The sequence below is a fragment of the Phalacrocorax carbo genome, chromosome 11 (assembly GCF_963921805.1).
Source record: "Phalacrocorax carbo chromosome 11, bPhaCar2.1, whole genome shotgun sequence".
Classification (NCBI taxonomy): domain Eukaryota; kingdom Metazoa; phylum Chordata; class Aves; order Suliformes; family Phalacrocoracidae; genus Phalacrocorax; species Phalacrocorax carbo.
Genome location: NC_087523.1, coordinates 23,438,765 through 23,463,763, shown reverse-complemented (window position 1 = coordinate 23,463,763; position 24,999 = coordinate 23,438,765). Strand labels below are relative to the sequence as shown.

Genomic DNA, 24,999 nt, shown 5'->3' with positions numbered 1-24,999 from the left:
ACAACTCCCGGCAGGCAGCGCGCGGCGCTACGGCCGCCGGCGGAAGCGCGTCGCGGCGGGGCCGGTACCGGGGCGGCGGGGCCGGGGCGGGGAGGAAGGAGCGCGGCGGGCGGCGGCGCCCTGCGAGCGCTCCCTCCTGCCGCGGCGGCCGGTGAGCGGCGGGACGGAGGGAGGCCGGGCCCTGCGGGGGAGCCGCCTTGTTGGCCTTCGAGCGGGCGGTGCTGTCTCCGGTCCCCCTCCCCGGGGGGCGGCAGGCCGCAGCGGGGCCGGGGCTGACTGACCGACCGGGCCGGGCGCGCCATGGCGGCGGTGGGAGCGGGGGGGAAGCCGGGCGCCGGCGGCGCCTCCCCGCAGGCGGAGGGGGCTGGCTGGGCGGCCCCGGCCCCGGGGGTGGGCCGCTCCCCGGGCCGCCGCCGGCGGTCAGGGGCCTCCCCTGGCGCCGGGCGCTGCGGGGAGGCGCGGCGGGCCCGGGGGCGGATGGTTCGGGAGCCTGGGAAGCGGGTCAGTGGGAGCACACGGCCGGGAAGGACGGCCGTGGCCGCTGCGCTGCGCTAACCCCCGAGCGGCGCCTTACTGGTGTAACTGGGAGCCAAGGCTGGCGCGGATTTTAAAGGCCGGACAGCGATGAGCGATCGCAGTGATGCCTGCGGTGGGGTACCGGGGCGGGGGGACCCCGCAAGCAAGCGTGGTCGAGGGTGGACGTGTCTTCAGAGAGCTGCTGACCCAGCCGCTGTTGTATTCTCTTCCTTTACCCCTCTTCTGAAGCGCGTTCTGCTGCCTTCCAGGAGAGGTGACGGGCAGGGAGGAGAAACTGGATTAATGTTATTTAGCAATTGTTCCTGTAACGATGAAGTGGAGGTACCTGAAGTAAGCTACATGGGCAGGGAGAAGGCTAAACTGTTGAGTTGGTGCATGAATGTCACTTTTCCCAGGCTTAAAGCGAACAAATAAACTACAGGGCTTAATGTTGGATTGTCCTTTAAAGGAATAATAGCTTGCAGATACCAAGGAAGGGTTAAAGGGAAGCCTAGGCTACCTTCTGCTGAAGTCACCGTACTTAAACCATCATCTTATTGCAGGCAGGCGGTTTGCAGCTCGCAGGGTTGCATCACCTACGCTCGTTTGGTGTTTAACGCCAGTGGTAACGTGATGCCCCTTGGTTTCTGTAAAGAGGATTTCTGGGAATATAAGCAGTAACGTCCCCTGTCACTTGTTGGCACCGAGCCTGTGAGTCGTCTGGTCAAGGCGAAGAGCTGACGAGTCCCCCTTGGCTGGTGAGGGCAGTGCTGGTGATGGGGGGCAGGCCCAGTTTTCTGGCCCCGCTCCTTGCCCCAGCTCTTACATCTGCCGTCCCATAGTTTATTCTAGATCCTCAGTGAAGTCAGAGCAATGAACGAGTTATTTTGTGTCTCCCTTGAAAACGGTAAATCATCCCTCCTGAAGTTTTAAACAGCCCGCTGAAGACTGAACCTGCGTTTCTGCCGTTCTTTAAGAAGCTGCAGGTTTTTCTGGGCCTTTCAGTCGAATACCACGAGAGCCCTTGCGGACGGCAGCCTGCTGCGTCTTGTGGCACGACTTGCAGTGAGTAAATAGACGTTGCAATCCAAATGCAATACTTGACTCGCCTTTGTGCTTCATCTCTGTTAGTTGCCAAATGCTTCTGGCGCTGCTTAAGGAGCTCGTTGGATCCGTGGTGTTTTCTGGGTGCGCGAGGAATGCGGCCTTTCCCCCCTTCCCTCCTGATGCGGAGCCTTTCGGTGCCAGGCCTGCCTGGTAGCTCTAAGTTGGGTTTTCTTCTAGGAATGTTTGGTCTTGGTCACTCCCGGCCATCCAGTATTGTAAGTTTAGGTAGAAAACGGTTGTGATCCCCAGATTATACAAAGGGGTTGATTTTAATGGATTTAATTCCTGACTCTCTTGTAACCTCTGAGGAGAGATCACTAGCAGTTTAATAGATTTGTATTACAACAGTAACACATGAGTTTTCCAGGGCTGCATGAGACCCTGCTTATAGAGGGAAATATGGTCCTTGTTAATCTGTTTTACTCCGTTTAATCCATTCTGCTCGAAGCTGGGGGCAGGTGTCGCTGCAGAGTACGTGGCTGTTGCCTGCGAAGCGAGGCTGAGGGCGGTGAGTTCCGTGAGTTGATTTCCTTGCCGTCGCACGGTGGGATCCTCCAGCGTCACCTCCCTTGTGGTACCAGCGAGGTCTCACCTCGCTAATGTCTGTTCTGCAAATGTCCGGTATTGAAAGAATGGAGACTTGTAGAAGTTGTCTAAACCACTTTATAATCCTCAGTTTGAACCTGGAGTTGCTCTACTCAGGGAATTAAGGTGTCTCTTTGCTCGCGTGGGCTTTCTAGTTCTGAGGGCAGTTGCTCACTGCCTTGCAGCCTGCTGATCATCTGCAGTGGGTGTGGGGGGGCTCGTGGATGTTTTCTCTTTTACAACTGCTCCTCTGTGTTGGCCCCGTTGGCCGAGTGACTGCAGTGTGCAGAGACTGAGCTCTTGATAACTGCCAGTCACCTGATTGCTCAGAGGCTTAGTCCTGTTTGTTTATTTTTGGCTGTGACCTGGTGTCCTACCACGTGCTGACGCAGTTCTGGTTCAGTTGCTGGGCCGGCCAAAACATCGCAGGCGACTGTGTCTTGGTGGATCTGAGGGGATGTGGTTGTGTAATAAATCCCTCCTGGGTTAGTTGTGCTGTTGTAACTGTTCACAGATTGAGTTGCGCTGCTCAGTGGCTGGGAAAGCTGGGGTTGGCGGCACCTGAAGAAGGTTGGGTGTTGAGTGAGTACAAAACAGAATAAAATGCAGTTTGTGTCGTTTTCATCTTCTGACTAAGTTAGTCAAGGCCAAGGTGTGGGATAGGGGAGGAGCCTGTGCTTGTAGAGGATCACTTGTGGAGGACTGGACAGTTGGATTTTCTTGTGGCCACAGGTATTACTGTTTGCTGGCAAAATGTTCTCGCTCTGTAGCCTTGTCAGGTGGGAGCGAGCTGCTGCTGTCTCTTTAATCAGGAGAAACTAGGAACAGTGGCGTGGCGGTTAATCATTTCTTTTTGCAAAATCAGAATCGGCTGTGTGGCTGCCCTTGCCTCTAGTGTGATAAGCATTTAACTTGAGTTATCCAAGGTTTAGTTTTATTTCATCTTTGTCTATGGATGTGTTGGGTCTGGGGCTTTGCTTGGCTTCAATTCTGCTCCAGCTCCTTCAGGTGGAGGTAGTGGCTCCTCCGGGAAGGTTGCCAGGAGTTACTCATTCCTTTATGTTTTAGCTCTGGGTAATCCCTGCTTCGGCTCAATGCCATGTCATTTAAGATAGGAGTATTTGGACACTGTGAGCATCAGGCTAAAGCTTTTGGTCTCTTCAGGCCTGTGGAGGCGGGACTCGTGATTAGTAGTAACTTACTCAGCTTGTGTTTAACTAGAAGGAGGTGAGCCTTGGCTTAGAGCACCACAGGCTGCACTTTGTGACCCTCAGACTTGCGTGTCTGTAGCACTGTGCTTTCAAGAGCTGAGAGCAGCTTTTTAAGGCCCGAGGCAGCAAAATATCACTAGAATCTGTGACTACTTTTCCTGCTCTAATGCAATCAATGTGTGGTTGACACAGCAATTTAAGGCTGGCTTAAAAAATAAATGGCAAGCTGTGCTAGGCTGGCCACTAAGTCTTCCGTGGCGGGATGTCAGAGCTCGGGGCTGGAGCACCCCCAGACGGTTTGTGTGTACGCAGGTTGGCCGGTCTGTGGGCCCTTCTAGCTACAGCTTGCTGGGAGGCAGCGTGGATTTTCTGCAGCGGGGCGGCTCTAAAACGCTCTTGGCACGATGTGATCTGGCAGGCCGGTTCGGTGCTGCTGGGAGGAAGAGGCTGTGGTCATGCTCCGAAGAGGCTTTGCGAATGACTTGGCTTTCTGCTTGTCGTGTGACGTTCTTGGTAGTTCAAGTGCTGCAGGAGATGACAGGATGCTTTGGAAGCGGGTTTTTAAACTCCTTTAACTGGGAGCACTGGGACTTTGTAGGCTTTTGTGTGACTCTGACTTGTTCCTGTAGAAGAGCGGCCCTAAAGCTGAAGCACTGTGAGAGTCATAACCTCGGCTGGGGCTGGGCCGTGGGTCTGACTTGGTGGGCAATCTGCTTTGCTGCATGAAGATACTATTTCCACAGTATTTCTCCCTGGAAACAAATAATCATTGGAGTAAGTGATTCTCTGTGCTATGAACGGCCATAGTGAGTCAGCCCGAAGGTGGGACTGGCTCTGGTGCCTAGGGAAGAAACTCCTGATGAACTGTTAGGCTCCAGTGAGCAGCCGCTTGGGTGATAATTGTTTAATAGTGATTCTTTTCCTACATAAACTTGTCAATTATCTTCTAAACTTGTGTGAACTCCTTTCCTCTGCGATAACATGTGGGAGCGACCTTCGGAGGACACACTGTGTGAAGAACTACTCTCTTCTGCTGGAACCTCATCTTGAACTTTCTTTTCATTTTTGTGTTACAGATCGTGAGTAATCACGACTTCTCTGCTTTATGGTCTTTCTCCTTGGGTATCTTTGTGCTGAGGAGTTTCCTTAGAAAGTGTGGAAGGTGAAAAACTGTTATGCTTGTTGTTGCATGTTCTGTGACTTCCACAGTCATCTTCACGTGGACATTGGCATTGTTTAATTGACCACAATAAGCACCACCTGTCCTTATGTTTAAAGACCATCTCCTCTTAGAAAAACACACCCAAATTCTTTTATATCTGTAATGCTGACGGGCTTGATGTTAGAGGGCAGTTGTGAGCTGCAAGACAGTGTGCCTGTGACCGTGGGAGGAAACAAAAACAAACCTAGCTGTTTGTTACCTCTTCGCGCCGATGTTTTTGAATGAGCTGGAGCTTGCTTGCTTCAGTCTGGAGGGGAGGGCGGACAAGGCAGGGGAACGACTGTTTGCAAACCCCAGTTCCTTTACCAGTAGCAAAAGGGGGTCCACCAGCGTGGGCACTCCTCACCTTCCTTATTCCTAACGGGTTTTGTGCAAGCGTGTCAGCTGGATGTAAATCCTGTTGAAATCCCTGAGCTGTGTCCCGATGAGGTTGGTGTCTAGGTGGGAGTGGTGGGTGAATGCTTGGACGCAGTGAGCGAGGACAAGGGAAGCTGTCATCGCAAAAAGCAGCAGGTAAACACAACAAGCTGCCTCTGTTCCGAAAACAGGTCTTGCTCTCAGAGTAAAGCAGCAAAGCAGCACAAGGGGCTTCCCCCGTGCCCTTGGTAGAAGTGCAGGGGCACGGACATGGGTCGGAGGAGTGCCAGCTTTAGGCCAGGAGGAAGCGAAAGCAGCAGATCTGTTCAGGGGAGCTGCTGCCTAGTGCTCTGCTGTTTCCTCCCCCCTTCAGTTATTGATGCCCTTTTGTTGCGTTACTAAAATCGGGAGGAGCGAAGGAGAACAGCTTATCTGGGCACTTGGGTCTGCATGGTGTGAGGCTTTTCTGGTGGGTTCTCCCTTCCCCTTTCCTGGCGCTGTTAAGGCTCAGGTTTTCTCTAGAGCGCGCTTGGCTGGCTGCTCCGCTCCGAAGCAGCGTCCTTGGAGACGCCTTCCTGTCCTGCTCCCACCTTGCTTGCTGTGGCCCCTTGTCAAGCTCGTCCCCTTCGGCAGCGCCGGCTCTGAACGGCTCGGCACTCCCACGTGGCTGTAGCTTAGCCGTGGAGTCTGTTCTCTGAATAAATCCACGAGCTTGTTCTCTTTCCCCTCCAATGTTGAGCACTTAGACCTGTGGGAGGTTTCGGGGAGTACCAGATCGTTGCTGGCCACGCCTGAATCTGTCAAGCTCAGACTGACAGAGTGAGGGCCGATGCGGTGGGGCAGTGATTGTATCTCCACTTCACAGCCTTGTTAACAGCTCTGCATTCCTCTGCCACCTCTTCCGCTGTTGCCGTGGCCGTTTGTGCACCACTTCGGGGCAGGTCTGTCTGCACAGCGCTCGGCAGGACTGACCCCCGCTACAGAAGAGATGGATGGGTCCCTGCAGCCGGCGCCGGAGGGGTGGGAAGTCTGGCTGGGTGTAGCCTATGTTCAGTCCTCCTGCCCGTGGCCTTCGGATCCTGAAGCTAAACCGCTGCTTCTCTGCTGTTGTACCTATTTCTCGAGAGGCCTCCGAGCTACTTGGCCGCATTGAAATAGGCGTGTGATCTTTCCAGCCAGAATGCAAAGTGGAAAATAAGATTTTTGGGTTTTGCAGGGTCAAAAGCCTTCTTAAGTCTTTCCTAAGCAGAAAAGAGGCATATGGATGTGCTGGATCAGCCGAGCAGATGTCACAGCCGTGATCTGACATGTGGTTTCACATGCTAAATCTTGGGTCTGTCGGTAGATTAATGTGATGATACTTGAGCTGATTAAGTGTGTCCCTTTATATGACAGCAGGCGTGTTTTCCCAGCTCTGGAGACTTCACAGAAGTCTGGCCCTCAAACACATGCACACTGTAACCTGTCCAGTTGGATATGGATGCAAGAACGTTGGCGTGTAGAAACGGCGCGGTGCTGAGGGTAATCAGCTGGTGAATGTGCCGAGTGGCTTTGAGACGCGCAGGTTACGCGCTTTCACAGAAGCCTTGGGACAGCGTACGCTCTAGACCATGAACAGGAGACGTGTGTGGTGCGACTCTAAGCAAGTGGCGGGTTTTCTACTTCAGTTTGATAGCGATCAAAGCCAAGGCCTCACCCCCGAGCAGTCATGTGTTAGGGATGGTGGGCTAGGCCTGTATAATGAGCTGTTGTTGACAGAGCTGCAAGACAGTTACTTCCTTTCTGAACTGGAGCTTGCTGGCCGCAGGCACTTTTGTCAATAACGAGCAAGAAAAAACTTAAGGGTTTAAGAGCAAAAAGAAAAGTATTAATAGCTAGAAATCTAGCTGGAAACAAGGTAGGCAAAATTCACGATGGGATCACTGACTGTAGGACGCCGTGCAGTTGCAATAAGGAAAACCTTCTAGAGGTTATTGTAGCCTTGGTGTTGTTCTGAACGGAACCTAAAAGGGGAAATGAGAGCAGCTTTCTGATAATGGTATCCTGTCGAAGTATTGAACAACCTGATGCCTCCCTCCCGTTCCGCTGAGGGAATACTGTGAAGATTGATGCTTTCTCGGCCAAAGAACGCGAGTCTAATTCTTGCAGTGTTTTTATTTCCAGGTAGCGTGAAGTCATGGCTATCCTGTTCGCTGTCGTGGCGAGGGGCACAACCATCCTTGCCAAACATGCCTGGTGCGGAGGAAACTTCCTGGAGGTGACAGAGCAGATCCTAGCGAAGATACCATCTGAAAACAACAAACTGACCTATTCACATGGGAAGTGAGTAATGCTTCGCTCCTGGGGATGGGAGGAGGGACTAGTGAACATGTGCGAGGGCAGGAGCAAACGGAGCGTGGCCAAACGCAGATTTGGGTGCCTTGGTTTGCTTGCTGAGTGTGCGGCCAGCTCAATAGCTACGTTTCCCCCCCAGAACTTTGCAGCATAGCCAGGGTTTGAATTTAGCCTCAGCAATAAGTACCAAGGCAGCAGATATGAAATTAAGTTTTCTAATTTTATATAACTCCAGAGTTGGAGGATGCTCAGCTGTGGGTAGTAAGTTGTTGGAGTCTTTGGGGTTGGGCTTGTTGAAGACTTTTGCTGGCTTTTCTGAGGCTTGAGCATGGCTTTAGGTAAATAGGTCTCCCTTCTCAGATCACTTGTGGGTCCTGGTTGCTTTAAGGAGTGCTGACGGATGTTGTAGTGCCATCCTGAGCTACCACAAGTCTGGTCTGTGGGTCGGAAGGGTTTTTGCCAGGCTTGTATAGATCTCTGAACAGCCCTTGGTCAGCGTTGGTAGAACGGAGGGATTAGATGTGACGTTGCCTGAGACTATGCTGACTTCTTGCACGTGTAAAGTAGGTAAGTCAGTGTGCTGGTGTGCAAACCAAAGGAAGAACCGTGGAGAAAGCAAATTTAGAAGCGTGGAGCCCACCTCGGCTCTGTCTTTGGAATGGGCAGTGTGGCTGGAGTCTCGGTATTGCCCCAGCTGTTGCTTTAAAGCTGTTTTGGCTGCCTGGGGATTCAAAAGGTGAGGATTGGGGCAGTCTGCCCACACCTTTCCCTGGCTTGGAAGCACTAAAGTCCCTGGGGGAGAGCGGTGTGAGCGAGCTGCCTGCCCTGGCATCTGAAGTACTTCGGATGCTGAATCTCTTTTTTGTTTTCCTACTGTAATTTTAAGGGTACAGTTATTTTCTTTAACTGTGCCTTGAGTGCTCTTCAACCAACTACAAAGCTGAGTTTTAGGAGTGCCGTAGAGCATTTTTATGGATGGAAGCTTGAATTGTGGTGGAGATCGGTTTGCTCTTTGCCGGGGAGCACCGAGGTAACTAACGCATCTACACTTGCAAAGCACGCTGTGAAGTGCAGAATCTTTTGCTCGTTACTGACTTCCCTTTCACGAGGCTTTAACAAATGTGGCAGAAGATCACTGCAGTCTGTGGTTGTTCTGCTTTGCATTGTGCTGTTAAAACACACAGGTGGTGTTCTGCAGCTCCGGGCGCTGAACTTGGCATCAGGGTGTCGCCTCTGCTGAAGTTGGCCTCTTCTGACAAGTCTTAGATTGGCTTGTTTTCTGTGATTTGGACAACCACATCTTTGGTCAGAATCTGCCAAGCCTGCCTTCCCTCTAGGAAAGGGGAAGGGAGAGTTCCTAGCCATCTCTTTGGGGGGATTGGGCATTTTCATAGACACGTGCTTGGAGCTGGCAGCTTCTTCCTGCTGTCAAAAAGCAAGGTTTTGGGTTTGCAGAGATACAGAACAGCCTCTCTTTTTCCCTTGACCGTGATAACTGGGCAGAATGTGAAAGCTGTGAAGCTCAGTTGAGTGCAAGGAGTTGTCGCTCTTCCTGTCTGTAGGGTTTCAGGGATCCTCCTGCCTTGCAGGGTTCCAGCCTGTAGGCTGGAAAAGAGCCCTGTTATCTGTCTGTCTAGGATCGCTTCTCCTCTTCTGAAAGAGGGAAAAAAACTTGAGTTTCTCTAACTTTGTTTGAACTTCTTCATCTCATTTAATGAGTTCTTTTTGTTTGTAAGAACTTCTGTCTTTTATATAATCGCCGAGGAAAAGCAGCCCTCTAGCGTCAGGATTTCTCGGGGATGTTCTGTCTCTGCTGTTGAGATTCTTCTACGAGTCGCTGCAGAGCCTACAAAGTCGTACCAGACAAGCTGTACCTCTGTCCTTCCAGGAAGGAGAGGCAATGGCTGCAGATATGCAGGGGCTTTTTTTTAATCAGACCAGATCTTCTGGGCAGTAAACTACTGTACTTCTAACCCACCCCTAAAGCTTATTTCATTGTCATCTTATTTATATAATACCAAACCTGAGTTTGAAAGCTGCTGAGCTGCACCCTTAGAGCTGCACCAGGCGACTGCTGTGCAGCACATGCACGATCTTGCTTTTATTCTGGAGTTTGCAAGAGGGTCCACGTGCTTACTGGGAAAGTTTTGGGCGTACACAAATGTCAAAGTGAAAGGATCCACAGAGTTTTTAATTGGGGGGGGAAAAAGGATTCGTGTGGCATTTTTGGAACTCTTACTATTTTGTCCTGCCGTACTCATCAGAAGAATGCATCACCTACTGGAGCATCAAATGTGGCGAGGGGGCAACGTGATAAAAAAGCAACAGCTAAAGCCAGTGAGCTGAGCTAAATGCTCTGAATAGTCCTTGTTTGGGTTTAGTTGTGTTCGAACTAAGGACTTTTTTTTTCCTGGTGGGCCTGAAATAACAGCTTGGTTTAATTTTGATAGGAGAATATTGCTTTGAACTGGTTTGTGCTGTTTTTCAGGATACTGAGGGTTGCATTAACTAACATCTGTGTTCGCTCAGCACCACCGAAGGCGTCTTTACATGAATAGTTAACCTCGCCACATGGTTCAAGCCTGTTTAGCCTGATTATTGTTCTAATTCATTTTCTGCTGTGGTTACTTTTGCCTCTTTGCCTTTGCAATGAAAACCTAAGGCAGCGCAACCCAGTGGCCGCACACAAGGCTAAAGAAGCAGGTCGCTACCAGCGCGGTTCACTGAAGTATTGTCTTTCTGGTCACTCTGATCAACTGCAGCTCTTGTCGCACGTGAACTAGTGCAGGGATGCTTGTACGTACATCGATGGGGATCGGACACAAATCTTACCCGAGTATCCCGGCAGGGTTTTGCATTCACAAGCGTCTGGCGGAATGTGGAACTGAAGCTGTTTGGCAGCTCCGTGTTCCACGGAGTTACTGCTGCGAAGTACGCGAGGGCAGCGGTTCTCTAACATGTAGGTGGTTTCTCATTCACTGTAGCTTGGAGGAATGGAGATGCTTACCTTGACCAAGATGGCTGGGGCATGGAGGCATCTCTGTGATTTCCTGTAGAGTACCTGGAATTTGCTCTTCTACTTCTCCAGCCCTTGAAGGCCCAGCAGGCAGTAGTGTCTTCTAGAAGATTAGTCCTGTGGCAGCTCCAAATGACCTCTTTTTTTCCTTTTTTCTTCTCTGCAGTTACCTATTTCATTACATCTGCCAAGACAGGATTATATACCTCTGCATCACAGATGATGTAAGTATTTTGGTTACAGCTATTGCACAGACAGGTTTTGGCTTTTTTTGTATCTGTTTGTGTGGTGGGTTGGTGCTGGCTGGATGCCAGGTGCTCCCCAAAGCTGCTCCATCCCCCCCCTTCCTCAGCTGGGCAGGGGAGAGAAAGTATAACGAAAGGCTGGTGGGTCAAGATAAGGACAGGGAGAGATCACTGGGCAGTTACCAGAGTCAGCTTGGGGAAATTATTACCAGTCAGATTGGAGTAGGATAATGAGAAATTAAAACACCTTCCCCCAACCCCTCCCTTCTTCCCAGGCTTAACTTTATTCCTGATTTTTCTCCACCTCCTCCCCCCGAGCAGTGCAGGGGGATGTGGAGTGGGGGTTGTGGTCAGCTCATCACACGCTGTCTCTGCTGCTCCTTCCTCCTCAGGGGAGGGCTCCTCACACCCTGCCCCTGCTCCAGCGTGGGGTCCCTCCCACGGGAGACGGGCCTCCACGAACTGCTCCACCGTGGGTCCCTTCCCCGACTGCAGCCCTTCGGGAACAGACTGCGCCAGCGTGGGTCCCCCACGGGGTCACAGGTCCTGCCAGGACCCTGCCCCAGTGTGGGCTCCTCTCTCCTGGGAGGAGCCTGCTCCAGCACAGGCTTCCCACGGGCTCACAGCCTCCTTTGGGGGCATCCGTCTGCTCTGTGGGGTCCCCACGGGCTGCAGGTGGATCTCTGGTCCACCCCTATCCTCCATGGGCTGCAGGGGCACAGCCTGCCTCACCATGGCCTTCACCAGGGGCTGCAGGGGAATCTCTGCTCGGGTGCCTGGAGCACCTTCTCCCTCTCCTTCCCTGCCCTTGGTGTCTGCAGGGCTCTTCTCTCGCACGTCCTCACTCCTCTCTCCAGCTGCAGTTGCACAGATTTTTTTTTCCTCCACTTCTTAAACACGTTACCCCAGAGGTGCTGCCACCGTCGCTGACGGGCTCGGCCTTGGCCAGCGGCGGGTCCGTCTCGGAGCCGGCTGGCGTTGGCTCCATCGGACGTGGGGGAGCTTCTGGCAGCTTCTCACAGAAGCCGCCCCCGTAGCCCCCGGCTACCAAACCCTTGCCACGCAAACCCGATACAGGATATCAAAGAAAGACGATAGTAGGTGCTAACCTGAGGTGCCTTTTTCCCCATTGGAGCTACTGCTTGTGTTCTCATTCACATCAGTCACAGCTCTGAAGTTTAAGCCTGGAACTCAAATGCACGTGAATAGTTAGTTTTGAGCTTAAGTTTTCGGTTTTGCCTAGTTTCTCTCTTGGCAGCCCCAGCGCAGTAGAATCTAGGTGGAGAGGCTAGCCTTTAATTGTCAGTGAAATATGCATAATACTCCTCGGTTCTCGAAGTGTTGAAGCAAAAACTTCTCCCTCACTGGAAAAAGGTACCAGGCACAGAATTAGAACTGTGGATACCCCAGTAAAGTCTGGTGCAGCCAGTGTCTGCGAAGCTGAGACTGAAATCTGGCTGCTGTTCAAACCCCGGGATAACCAAAGCCCATAGTGTTACATGCGGCGTTGCCTGGTAAGAACTGATGATCGCAGTTTCTCTACAGCTGGCTACGTGCTCTGTAAACTGCATTATTCCTGATTGACACAGCTCTGGACGTGGTTTGCTCTCTTCCTTCCAGGACTTTGAACGATCCAGAGCCTTCAACTTCCTGAACGAGATCAAGAAGAGGTTTCAGACCACATATGGCTCAAGAGCACAGACAGCCCTTCCCTACGCAATGAACAGCGAGTTCTCGAGTGTCTTAGCGGCGCAGCTGGTGAGATTTGTTGCTGAATGGGGTTTCCCTAGGAAGCCAAACTTCTCCCCAGAAATTCTCTTTGTATTTTCTCACTCGGAACTGAAGCACCGTGCCGAGTCGGGGTATAAAGCCAGGGGAGTTGGCTGTTCTCCCCACGCTTACCCGGCGGCTGGGTTGCGTCACTATGTTGGTGGTGAAAGCGGGTTGGGGTTAAGAGTGATGCATTAACTGTTGGTACCAGGTAGCGGCACTGGAGATTAGGTCTTAATGGTAACATTTGAAATGTCAGACCTAGTTCCAGTTGACTGCCCAGGGCAAGCTGATGTCGCTGTCACGAAGAGCAAGACAAACGCATGTTACTTCATTTCTGTTAAACTAAACTCTAGAACTTGAGTGGTAATCCCTAACTGCCTCTCGCTTCTCTCCTCCTTGCTTCAGGGTAACTCAGTGGCACGCTGCTGGAGTGTGACAGCGCCTTTCCTTACAGCACTGCGTCCCTTTTGGGGGGAAAGAACTGGGCCGGGATTACAGTCGAGTGCTGGATTCTCCAGCTGGCTTGCACAGAGGCTGCGAGATTGCTAGGAGGTTAAAGAGTAGGATAAACGACTTGTGAAAGGTCCCACATTCTCTGAGCTGAGGTCTGCCTTGGACCCTTCAAGCCCCCACATTAAAAGTGTGAGGGTATTGCAGAAGTAAGGGGAATATCTATTTTGCCCTCAGTTTGCACTTCTCAGCTGAGGCTGCAGTGGTGTTCAGGACAATGCTGGATTCTGAGTCTGGGCACTGTAGCCTTTGCTCCACCAGTGTGATCTGGTCTGGAAGGAAGATAAAGCCCGTGTGAGCAGGGTCTGTGCAGGCACCGAACAGCACGTGCGAGCCTCGGTGCGGCGCTGCGAGCTCAGCTGCAGCGAGGACGGCTGCCGTCGGGGGGCTGCCTGCGGCCTGAGGCGTCTCCTTGCCCACTGCCCCAGTGGTCGCCTGCTCCTGGCGCAGGCTGGTGTCCGGGGGGGGCTGTTGGGGCACCCCTCTCCTCGCCGTGAGAAGGGAGCCGTCTGCCTGAGCTTTGCCCCTGGCAGCGTCGCTCGTTGCTGTCAGCCGCTGGCACTGGGTGGCACCGCCGTCCTTACGTGTTCCGTGTGCTGGCCCTGCTGGCAGCTCAACTAAAGCCGAGCTCAGAGTGTTGTCGTTAGGGCACGTACAAAACACTGTCAACCGCCTTTTTAAGACATTTCCAGGTTTGAGAAGATTCTAGTCTGTTTCTCTAGTCTCTCTCTCTAGTCTCTAGCTACTCTGGGTCTGTTCTTGGACTCCTGAAGGGAGAGGTTGGGCTGGACTCCGCTTCCCTCCTGAAGCGCAGAGGAGTTACGGGCTGATTTTGCTCAGCACAGGAATCGGACGCAGCCTTGACGCCACTGTCCCGCTTTCACAGAAGCGCTTTGCTTGCCCTGCGTTGAATTTGAGGTGTGGCAAAGCCCACGGCTGCCAGACAGCAGAGGTTTGAAGTAGTTGCGTTGCTTTATGTATTTCACTCCCGGCAGCGTAGGGGTAGAGCTTCCGAAGTACTTGAGCGCACGGCAGTGCGTGCGTTTCCGTCCAGCCCTCTATAAAATGAGATGCGTTTCACAGAGCACTTTTTCTTAATGCAGTGCTGACTTGATGTGTAACCTGGGCCTGCAAACACCCCCCGCCCTGCTTCAGAGGGGGGGGGTTTGTGGGGGAGAGGAGGAGAAAAAGCAGGGAGCAGTTGCTCTAGGTGTGGGAATGGGCTGCTCTAAAAATAACAGGGTGTTAATGTAGGGAAATGGTGCAGTTTGCACGTCTCCCTGTTGTTTGGCCTGCAGTGGTATGCTCGCAGCACCTGCAGAGAAAACAGGACCGGGGAAAGTACAGCTCTGTTGCTAGATGTAATGTCAAATTGAAAGAAGTCAGATGGAAAATAGAGGAGGAATAACTAACTGCCCTGTGACTCATATGGTCAATAACCTTAGTGCACAGAACCTCAGGCTGTACAGTCTATAAGGAAAGTGTTCTGAATCTTAACTCCTTAACTGACTACAGACAACTTCATAACCTGAGCAGTGTTGGTTTGGGGTTGTTTTTTTTAGAGACGTCCCTTGAATTAAAGATAAGGTGTCCTTGGAATATTGGCTTTCAGAGCTTGTACCCAGCCTGTACCTGGGGCAGCTGCAACCGGTGCTGTACCCACAGCTCTCGATTTGCTCCGCTCTGGCTGCGAGCGTGTCGGCGCTGCTGCTGTTCTCCGTGAAGGGCTTGGCGTTTTTCCTGCTCACCTACTGAAAGCGCCAGGTTAGGTGATGTTACAGGTGCAGGAGGCCTTTGCTGGTGACCCGTGAGCGCAGCCCTTGCCTCTCAGTGTAGAAACCGGGCGAGCTTTGTAACGCTCCCCAGCAGCAATAGTAGCGCGCTGAGGTGCGGGGTGAAGCCAGGGCTCTGCGGCGGGCGAAGGCGAAGTGAGGGCTTGCGCTGTTGCTGCCTGAAGTTTGTGTTGGCGTTTGAAAGGAGCCGTTCGCGCTGGTGCCCTCAGTGGCTAGCGGAGGTGGTTTGGAGCGTGTCGAGGTGCACAGAGTTCAGTGCAGAAACTGTTCTTTGGCTTATGCAGCAGATCGAAAGCAATGAATAATAAGGACCCAAAAGGACCCAGTGCATTGCGCATGAAAAATGAGATTAACTTCCTGTGTGTGATAGGACCGAGTTTTTCTTCTCTGCCAAGCTTTGATATGTAGAGACTGAAACTATATGAAGTGATGACTCATCAAATTGTGAGCTATTCGTGGCTGGACTAAGCTTAATGAATTGCCTTATCGGAAGAGCCAGGCGGTCTTCAGAGCCCTGGTGGTGATATTCCTCTCAAAATCCCAGCCTTTCCGTTTCTCTAAAGCACGAGAGGAGCTGCCTAGCTTAGCTTTTGCATATTGATAGAAACCCGGGCATCAACTAATAGAAGTCAGCGATGACAAAAAGCTCTTCCCTCAAACGGCTCTAAAACTTGCTGAGGTGAGAGATCAGGCACTACACGTAGCGCCAGAGCAGGGCTGTTACCTGGGTGACTTCTGTAACTTAAGGAGTTTGTCTAGTGAGAGGCTGAGGATGGACGAGGAGATTATCTGGCAGTTCAGAGATCATGCTACAGCTCAGGTGTAGCCCACAGATAACACTGAAAAGGGAGGCTGCACTTCCAGTAAAACCAGTGACCAGCTTTGACGGCATGCCAGTTCTGCACAGTCTCCTAAAAAACCAACCTCTGAGGAGAAGGGTCAGAGGAGGTGTCGCCTCAGTGCATTAACTGTGACCTGAGTATGTCAATGCTGTTAGTGTTAGAGGCTCTCGCTTCCCTCGTTATCAGAAATAGATGCAAATCAAATGCTTATTCAGAAGAAAATTGGGGTTTAAGTAGCCGCAAGGGTGGTCAGGAAGTAAAGCAGTCGCGATCTAGTCCTGGTCTCTGCTGTCAGCCTCCTTAGGTGGTCCCTTACTGAAGTAGGGATGCCTTGGGAAGGCCTCAGGTGTGAGTGCCACGGCTGCCAGCTTAGAGAGCAACCGTTTCTGAGTTTTGCTCTAGAGACCTGTTTCCCTGGGTGAGGGTGACTTACAGGGAGTGGGGTAACGGCAGCTGCGGCTCGCAGAGCTGCACTGCAAAGGGCCTGTGGTGAGAGCGGTGACTTAAAATCAGTCCCGGAGTAGCAGAACGCAGTAATCCAATGCTGGCTTCACCTCAATTTCCCTCCTTTGATTCTGCAAGCACCGCCAGACTCCTTTTACCCTGGGGACGTTGGCTGGTGCCTCTCTCGCCTACCAGCCTGCGCCGTGCAGTCACCGAAGGTTCGCTTGTGATCCCAAAACCTGAAGAACAGTGAAGCCCCTGTCACCTCTGAAGGGAAGAGAATTAAGGGTGAGGGATAACGTGCACAGGTTACGACGTGTCACGTGTTTTTCCTCTGCAAGGCCGCAGAACGGAGCGTGCTTCTGTGGGTGTCTGAGAAGGCAGCAGGTGAGCTTGCTCCGTACGGCCGCGGAGCACGGCACCGGGGTATCGTGCGTGCCTCTCCCACTCGCTGTAACGCACCTGAGGGCTTCGATATCGGCAAAGCTGTCGGCCTGTGGCTTGGAGGTGGCGTGTGAAATCCTCCGGGGTGGGTCTAGGACGCAGCAGTCTGGCTCCTGCCTGCTTGAATCTTCTCTCCAGGAAGAGCAGTTAGGCAAGGCCTGGCCGTCCTCAGCACCTCCCGGCGTGGGGCTTCCAGCTCACAGGCCCTCCTTGTCTTTGCGGGAGCTCCCTCTGATGCTCACCTACAGAGGCAGCTGGATGCTGTCTCGCTTGTGAAATTGCAGTGTTCCAGAGATAAGCAGAGAAGGTCATGAAGGTGTGTTGCCTTCCTAAATAGCTCAGAAATGAAGTGCGGGAGCAGGAACGCTGATGGAAGCCCGGGCGTTTAGTGAACCATCTCTCGCAGGTTCTTGCCTTATCTTCCCTTCCTTGCTGCCAGTTATTTAGGCTTTGAAAGGGGGCTGTTATTTCTGGGGACTCTGGAGGCTGGAGGCACCTGGCTGCCGTGCGGCTCCTGCGGCGCAGGAGCGGATGGGCGTCTGTGATCCGTAAGTGGCTGAGAACGTCAGATATTGGTCTGCTGCCCCCTTATAGATGTCTCGGGTGATTTGAAGACTCACATTTATGTCTGTGCTGTTCTGTAGTGACCGAGAGTTTCCTTTTTTTTTTTTGCCTTAAGGAACTGCAGTGCAATGTCGAGGGTCTCTGCTTTCACTGACTATTCGTTTGTTACAGAAATACCACTCGGAGAGCAAGGGCACTGACCAGGTGGCAGAGACGCAAGCTCAAATCGATGAACTTAAAGGAATCATGGTTCGAAACATAGGTATCTGGCTTCCCTCAGTGCCACGCGTGCGGCGTTCCTCTGGGCCAGGCTGGCAGTCCCGCAGGGAGAGGAGGAGAGCCAAGCTGGTGGTGGGGCAGCCTCTCTCGGGAGGAGGAACCCCCGAAGAAGGGGCTGGGGGAGCTCCGAGTTCGCAAGCTGCTCCTTGCGTGGAGCCTGGCCGAGGGTGGCGCGTGGGCGTGAGGAGTCCTGTTTGAGATGAGCTTGCACGGCTTGTGGTGGGGCAAAGCGTGCTCTGGGCTTGGTCTGCTCGTCGCTGTGGCTTTCCTGCAGCTGCCGGGAGGGAAATGCTCCTCGGTAGCTTACGTTTGGGGCTTTTGTGTCAGACTCTGGTTTGGGTTTTGACAAGTCTGGCCACTAACCAGTAGAAGGTTAGATCTGGAGTTGTCCAAAATTGAGTCAGGTCAGTCCCAAACGTAGCCTGTGTGATGCGAGACTGTTCCTTAAGTGCTGTTGCCTGGGAGTCCCTGAAGGGCTGAGAACTACTTGGTGTCTGATAAGCTGCTGCCAAGAGCTTGCAGTTGGGTGCGGGTATCGGAAGCAGCTTTTTGCACTGGGATTCTACCAACAGATCTGGGTTTTTATCTCTTTCTCCAGACCTTGTGGCCCAAAGAGGAGAGAAGCTGGAGTTGCTGATCGATAAAACAGAGAATCTTGTGGATTCGGTAAGTCTGGGGAAGAACTTAGAAATGGGGAAATAGTGTTACTGCATCAGTTGTGCTCATCAGGGAGCAGCGGAGGTGAAGACCAGCATCTAGACCTGCTTTTAAGCAGACCCTGAAGCATCTAGATCTACAGGGGATCCTTCCCTGCGTCAGGCCCAGGTCCTGTCTGCTGTTCCCCAAGCTGCATCCCAGCCTTGCAGCTCCTTTAGGAGAGCAAAGGTGTCCCGTGCATCTGTTCTGTATCCTGCCGGTGCCGGTGGGATTTGTGGGTGGCTGTTACACAGCGGCAGCGCCGCTCCCCATCCTGATAAGGAGCCAGCTTCAGCTTCCTCCTGTTCGCTACAACCAGCGCGCAGGCTGACACGCTGCCAGCACAAGCGGTGGTGTTTCATGTCGTCGCCTCTTGCACCCTCTCTTTATCTGGGGCGATAGGAAAGCTAAAGATCATAATTAAAACCTCTCCTCCAGCCTGGTCTGCAGTCAGCTTGGTGCAGGTAAACTGGAAAATTGTTAATCTGTAGAGTTGTTCTAGTTTACCAACAGGGAAAGTGTAGTGCTTTTTAATAAAAAAAGCTGAGTTGTTCCGCCTAAATAACCTGTAAAAGACTCTGGACCTTCATGGGGTGTTTCTATGTGAGAAAAGACTGCAAGAAACCAAAATTCAAAGCGCGATGTTATCTAGTGAAGTGGGACGCTCTGGAAGCTTTCTTGTCTCTGCTCTGGGAATGCCTAGACCTGGCTCAGCGTCCCCTGCTGCAGAGCCCTGGTGTGGTGCCCAATTCCTTTGGCACCCGACCCTCAGAAGGCAACCCGCGGCCCAGGAGAGCGCCGCCATCTCCCGTACGGGGCTTGTGGAGGTCCAGGCGTCGCTAAGCCGGCAAAAAGCATTCGCGCTTTAGAGAGCTAGTGGAGATGCCTGGAGCTCAGCCAGTAGGGAATGCTGTCCTCCAGCTGTCGGGTGCTTAAACCTTAGCGCTTCCTCCGGTGGTGGCAAGAGGTGGTCTAACCTCAGGTGATGCTGCAGCTGGGCTGGAACGCGATTAGGCTGAATTCATGTACGGGCTCTCCCAGGGAGTGTTGGTTCTTGGAAACCGTGCAGAAAATGAAGGAACGGGCTGTGCCTCTAGTGATTGTCTTGCAGCCCAACGGTGAGCGTCCTAGGAGAGCCCGGGCTGAAGTTCTCAAACTTCAGGGTGGCTGTTTTATCATTCCCGAGTGAGCCTTGACCACCAGAATATCGTCCATAAACCAAACGTGTTAGAACCCTCTTAGCAACAGCGGCAAGGGCCCGCTTTGGGGAGGGAGGCCTGAGGAAGCTGGTGGTGGGAGTAGCCCTGTCCTCCAGAGAACTGGTCTGGGCTGAGGCGAGGCGTGCTGGGATGCAGCAGTCTGCTTCCACGTGTAGAAACTGCACAGCCGAGCAAGAGGCGCTCCTGGAGCTCGGAGGGTGGCTGAGCACGGGGTTCGGCTTTAAGTCAGAGTCGCAGCTCGCGGGGGTGCGGTTCTGCCTGGTGTAGCCTTATCTGAAAAATCTGGAGGGGGGGTTTGTGGGGAAGACCTGAAAATCACCAGCAGAGCGTGCTGCTGAGTTGGCTCGTTGTGGGTGCTGCAGCCTGCCCCGCCAGGCCTGTCCTTGCGTGAGCCGTTGAGGGAAGGCGGGTGGGAGTAGCGGCACTAGTACAGCCCGCTGGGTGTCTGAGGTCGTTCGGCGACCAAAGCCTGCTTTGAATGGGTGGCGTTGCAGGATGCCGACAGGAGACTTGGGGCAGGGCGACCACAAGCGTTCCGTAACACGCAGCAAGCCCAAATCCTGGAGGAAAGTTCTAGCACTGAAGGACTTGTCTAGCCCCTGTGGAACTGCTGTCAAGAGTAGCAACGTGGGCTGTCTCATTTCAGCAGGTGTATTTACAGTAATAATGTCATGTGTAATATGTTGGCGATTAGATCGGTAGTTTCATAAATATTTTAGAGCATTTCAGTTCCCAAAAGGTTGGAAGTCAAACAAGAACCCAACCAGAAGTGCTCTGAGGTAGGCTAATCCTACAGACCTACTGGTGTTCTGTGTTTAATCCTCCCAAGCTGAGCCTGGGAAGGCACAACCCTGAGCTGGTTCTGGACTTACCCTTTATCTCGCCCCTGCGGTAGTGCAGGAGGGTTTTCTCTTGACGCCTGCTCGGTTTTGTGGGCAGGTAACTGCAGGAGTTAAATGGCTCTGGAGGCAGTAACTGTGGCGGTTTGGGTTATTAGGGAGGCGGTAGCTGGGAAGAGCCTCTTTATCTGGCTTCTTGGGGCACAGCTGCCTGTGCAGCAGGTACAGGAACTCATTAGTTGTTTTACTTTCTCTTGTAGTCAGTCACTTTCAAAACTACCAGCAGGAACCTTGCTAGAGCCATGTGTATGAAGAACCTCAAGCTTACCATCGTCATCATCATTGTATCAATTGTAAGTATGGAACACGATAACCTTCAGCTCTTAAGTCAGGCTTAACTACAGGAAAACTCTAATAGCGTATTACTGTCTTTAGACCTGCATGTACTCAGCTCCGCCTCAAGAGTCTTAACTGTAAAACAAGCGTTTTCATGGTCTTGTGCGAGGTGCGGAGGGAGGAGCAGCGTGCCAGGCAGCTTTTCTTGTCAAGGCAATAGGAAAAGCCTTCCAGACAGCGCCGTCTAGCTTCTAAGTGCCTCCCACAGCAGCTGCGTGGCCAGCTCCATTAGAAGCTAAGGCTACTCTATCTGTAATAGCTTTTTAGGCCTTTTAGTCGTGTCAGTATCTCGTTACTTAACTTTGCAGTAGCTTTTTTGGATGCGATGGTGTACCTCTGGCCCGTGATAATCACAGAATGCCCTGAGCTGGAAGGGACCCACAAGGACCATCGAGTCCAGCGCCTGTCCCTGCACAGGAGAGCCCCAAACTCACACCATGAATTCACAAAATTCATACCATGGGAAGAGCAAACAGTGCTAATGTGAGGCTGCTGGAGTGTAACTGCAGGTCAGATGTGCCAAGTACTTTGTCACCACTGAACCCTCGTCCGTGTTTTGCCGGAGGGCGGCTCTCATCCCCACGTTGCTGCAAGGGCGTGGAGGAAGAGCCCCTGGCACAATGTCCTGCGAGCATTTGACATGTTATTTGGGGGTGTGAATGGCTGGGGTTTCCAGGTGTGTGCCTTGATTGCCAGGCCAAGGCAGCCGTTGACAGAATGATGCAGGTCTGATTCTGTACTGAAGTGGCTGTGTTCTCTCTCCAGGTTATCATCTATATCATTCTCTCGGCTGCCTGCGGTGGGCTCGCGTGGCCAAGCTGTGTGCAGAAGTAACAGGAGGCAGCTGGTGCTGGTCACTTGGAGATGAGAATCACAGGAGTGTGAAGAAGCAACCTACAGAATAACTCTTAATCTTTCACTACTGACACCTTCTCATTCTTCCATCCCTCCAGGACTTCAGACTTTTTGCCTTATCACCCCAAACAGGCCCAGCTGGTCACTGCTCTGTGCAGCTGTAACCTCGAACGGGCTGTTTTAAATTACTTGAAGGGATATTTTTTTTTGTTTGTTTCCTTTTCTGTCCCAGCTGCAGCCTTCTCAGCTGGGTGGGCGGTATGTCCAACCCTGGAGGGTTACGTGCATGCTCGCCCCTGTGTCCGTGTAGCTTTGCACTTTCCTGTGAGCGTGCAAGTGGAGGCCAGTCCTGCGAGCGACCGTCCCGCTGTGGGGATGGCGCTGGAGGCTCGTTCCGGGTGGGCTGAGCCAAGGGAACAGGGGAGGGACAAGATGGGCGCAGGTGAATTTCCACTTTCTACCACTACAGGAGATCCAGGTGCCTCTCCCCGCATGTCTGGCCTCAGGTCGCTCTGCAGTGTTTCAACACGTAGAGGTTGCAAGTGTAATACTGGTAGGAATGGAAGGAGTGGCTTTTGGGCTGGGGCTTTATGCACTGTAAGATGTAGGTGCTGCTTCTGTATGAAATCTCCCTTTTCCTGGAGGTCTTTCTGCAGGTGGTAGGAGAGGGTGTTGAGTCACCTCAGCGTCTGGAGATGGCTGCCTCTTCATCCTCACTTCTTCCTCATCTCCCCCCCCCCCCCCCTTAATTTGTGGCTAAATCAATACAGTAAAGGAGACAGTCGCATATAGTTAAGGTTGCAGTAATGTATCTGCTTTCTCATGTTATTTCTCCTGTTCTTCTTTTGAGGGTGGACTAAAATGAATACTAATGGTATCACTTGCTAAGGTGAAACTGGGGGCCAATCTGTTGATCTGGCTTGACGAGGTGTCAGGTATCTGCTGCTCGTGCTTCTACGCCGAGGGTGTGCGCTAAAAACCAGGGACAGAGAAGGGACGGAAGGTCGGAGTTGATGGATGGTTACTTTCTCTATGGCCTGAAGACGAAAGGCTCTTTCAGAGGACGTAGTAGCACATACTCCTCTGAAACGACAACCGAACCAAACCCGAGGCTAATAACCAAACGTAGGATGAGGTACGCTGACGATGTGCTGCTGCCGGAGGACAGGGAGCGCTTGCCCTGCTGCTGGAAGCTGTGAATGCTGCGTTTCTGTCCCAGCCGGACATGGGCACCGTCAGGCCGCTCCCGGCTGCTGGAGCCGCGGCTGCTGTTGCCTGGGGTGAGGGGCTTCTCCTGTATCTTACAGGCTCGTTTCCAAGAGAATAGAAACAACTGAAACTTCTCAAAGGCATCACGTGGCCCACAAAGGAAGCGGCACCGTTTTGGCCCAGGGAAGTGGCTCCTAACGGCGGGTGGAAGCTGCCGAGGTATGGGAGGGGGAGGCTTAATCTGGTGGCCAAACTCAAGCGCTTGGTTGGTGCCGGGGCTCCCTGTGACCGGCAGCGCCAGCTTGCCACAGGCCTTCACCGGCTCTTCTTGGGGTGTTACGCTGGCCTTGGAGCTTCCCAGCAGGTGCCAGATAAGGAGTTAGCCTATAAAACTTCTGTGCTTATTTGGATTTGTTTTCTACTAGGCTGAAATTTAACTAAGGGTGATCAGATCTTGATACCCCGAAAGCGTCGGTGGTTCTGAGCAGCGCTGCGGTCACTGGCAGCGGTTGCTACTCGAGTTAATTGAATGTAAAGCTCAGAGAAAGGTTTCCTTCCTCCTACCTCCTGCTCTTACAGCCACCCACCGCTTGGTGTACGACTGTGCATGTTTTAGGGATCGTTGATGTTACCGTGTTCATTCCTACGATTTGTCATCTTTATGTACAAATATTTTTAAAGAAAATACTTCCTTTCCTTTTAAAGGATGCACTGAGGCATTAGTGTAAAAACAAAAATTACCTTGATTTAAATAAAATCACTGTACAGAAAGCGGAGTTCTTTAGTTTTGTGAGAGGTGGGTCTGGCACTAGGTGTAGGCCGGTGGTAGGACGCGCTCCGTGAAACCAGCGTGTGCTGTGTGTGACGCTGCGGCGCTTGGTGTCCCCCCGCCCGGCGGCTCGGGGCAGTCGCCCGTAGCAGTCCTGCTGCGAAGTAGCTTCCACGCCGGCTGCGCAGAACCTCTCGGCTGTGCAGGGATTTGGCTCAGTTTCGATGCAGGTGCCAGAGCCTGTTGTGACTTGACAGGGGCTTATTTCTGGTGGGGAAAAGTCTCTGCTTCTCCTGGTTGTGAGCTCGGAGCCTGGGACTCGCTGGGGGAGGCGGTGCCCACTTGCTTGGAGCACTCGTGGGTGGAGAGGATGCTGGAGGAAGAGCGACACAGGCAGCGGCGCGGCGGTCTTACTTGGAAGCTATGTGGAATCTGTGTGAAAACTTTTAAGGCACTTTTCTGGGATACAAACCCCCACGGTCTTGAGGGAAATCCTTAGCAAGGGAGGCCTTTCCTCTTCTCTCGTCATGGCTGGGGAGGACCCGCCTTTGCTAGAAGAGTTTAGCGCACAGACTGATTCGCCATCGTCCACGGAGCCTCTGTAAAAACGTTGTAGCCTTTCATCTCCCTCAGGAACACAAAATGCTGAGGTAGCGTTAGGTTTTGGAAGCAGGCTCGTGCATCAGTGTGAGGGAGTCGGATTTCCTCTTAAACTTGCAGAAGCTTTGAGTTCAGTTGATTGTTATCTTGGTTAGAGGCAAAGCTGCATTCTGATGGTGTCTGCTAGGGCTCAGGACGATACAGACTATAAAAATCTGAAAGATGATCACTTGGTGTGAGAACAGCTGAGAGAAATTAAAGGACTAAACTTAACACCTCATTAGTGTGGCAGTTATTACAGAGCTGGGTTTTGTGCTGATGTTCCTGTGGCCCTCTCCTGAAGTGGGACGGCCACCTCCAAGTGCTTGTCAGCGTCAGACTGACATGTGAAATGCCCTGGTTAACCTTCTTGCTTAATCCTCTCTTCAGCCTCTGCTCTGGAAATGGGTGTCCAAACCTGTATCTCTGTGGGCATCCATTCTGCAGTTCTTCACAGAAATGATACCACGTCCCTGATAAGCTTTGACTAGAACCTTAAACTATTCAAACATTTTACTTTTCCAGAAAGCTTTTGTTCTTTACTGAGCATTAAATATCTGTGAAGTATCCACTAAATAGCAGCAACTGTCTCAACTTAGGAGGCTGCAGAGAAACACACTGCCTGGAGAACGCAGGCGTGCGCTTACCTTTGGAACGCAGACCACGGCAAAGGCAAAGGAGGACTCGCACACTAGAGAGAGCGGACTGAAGCGTTGCTGGTCTTTCACCCTTCCGTGCACTGGGAAGGTAAATGAGTTCCACATGACCAGGTTCCAGCTCTTCTACCAGGCAGAATTATTAGACAAGAACCTTCTCCCTAAAGGAAAGGCCCTTACAGGACAGTGCTGGAAACCTGCAGAGCTTTATTGGGGGTGGTGAGAAGCCTATTTGTGTAAAAAGTCATTTCTGACCCTTCCACCTGAGGGAGGGAGGTGTTTGCATGCAGGGAAGGAGCAGCAGCCCCGGGGCCGCCTCATCTGCCTCTTCTTGTGACTGTAGCGGTGCTCTGAACAAGGACCTTCCTTCTTGCTGGCTGGGAGATCTGTGGAGCTGCTCGGAAGTAGGAGAGGGTTATTCCAACTTCAGGAAAATGGTGCTCAGCTCCGCCTTCAGAGTGTATAGTAAAACAGGGGT

At 52.4% G+C, this 24,999-nt stretch overlaps 1 protein-coding gene across 2 annotated transcripts; it reads left to right on the top strand.

Annotated features, from left to right (window-relative positions):
* The first annotated feature begins 2 nt into the window (after positions 1 to 2).
* Positions 3 to 21,446, top strand: VAMP7 (vesicle associated membrane protein 7). 2 transcript variants are annotated; one of them, XM_064463462.1, is made up of 8 exons: positions 3 to 151; positions 7,162 to 7,320; positions 10,515 to 10,572; positions 12,214 to 12,351; positions 17,135 to 17,225; positions 17,841 to 17,908; positions 20,258 to 20,350; positions 21,159 to 21,446. In XM_064463462.1, the coding sequence occupies exons 2-8, from the start codon at positions 7,175 to 7,177 to the stop codon at positions 21,225 to 21,227; spliced, it is 663 nt and encodes a 220-aa protein (XP_064319532.1). In that variant the 5' UTR covers positions 3 to 151; positions 7,162 to 7,174; the 3' UTR covers positions 21,228 to 21,446. The 2 variants fall into 2 exon arrangements, with proteins under 2 accessions (XP_064319532.1, XP_064319533.1); XM_064463463.1 differs by lacking the exon at positions 3 to 151 and adding an exon at positions 1,306 to 1,581.
* Positions 21,447 to 24,999: the final 3,553 nt, after the last annotated feature.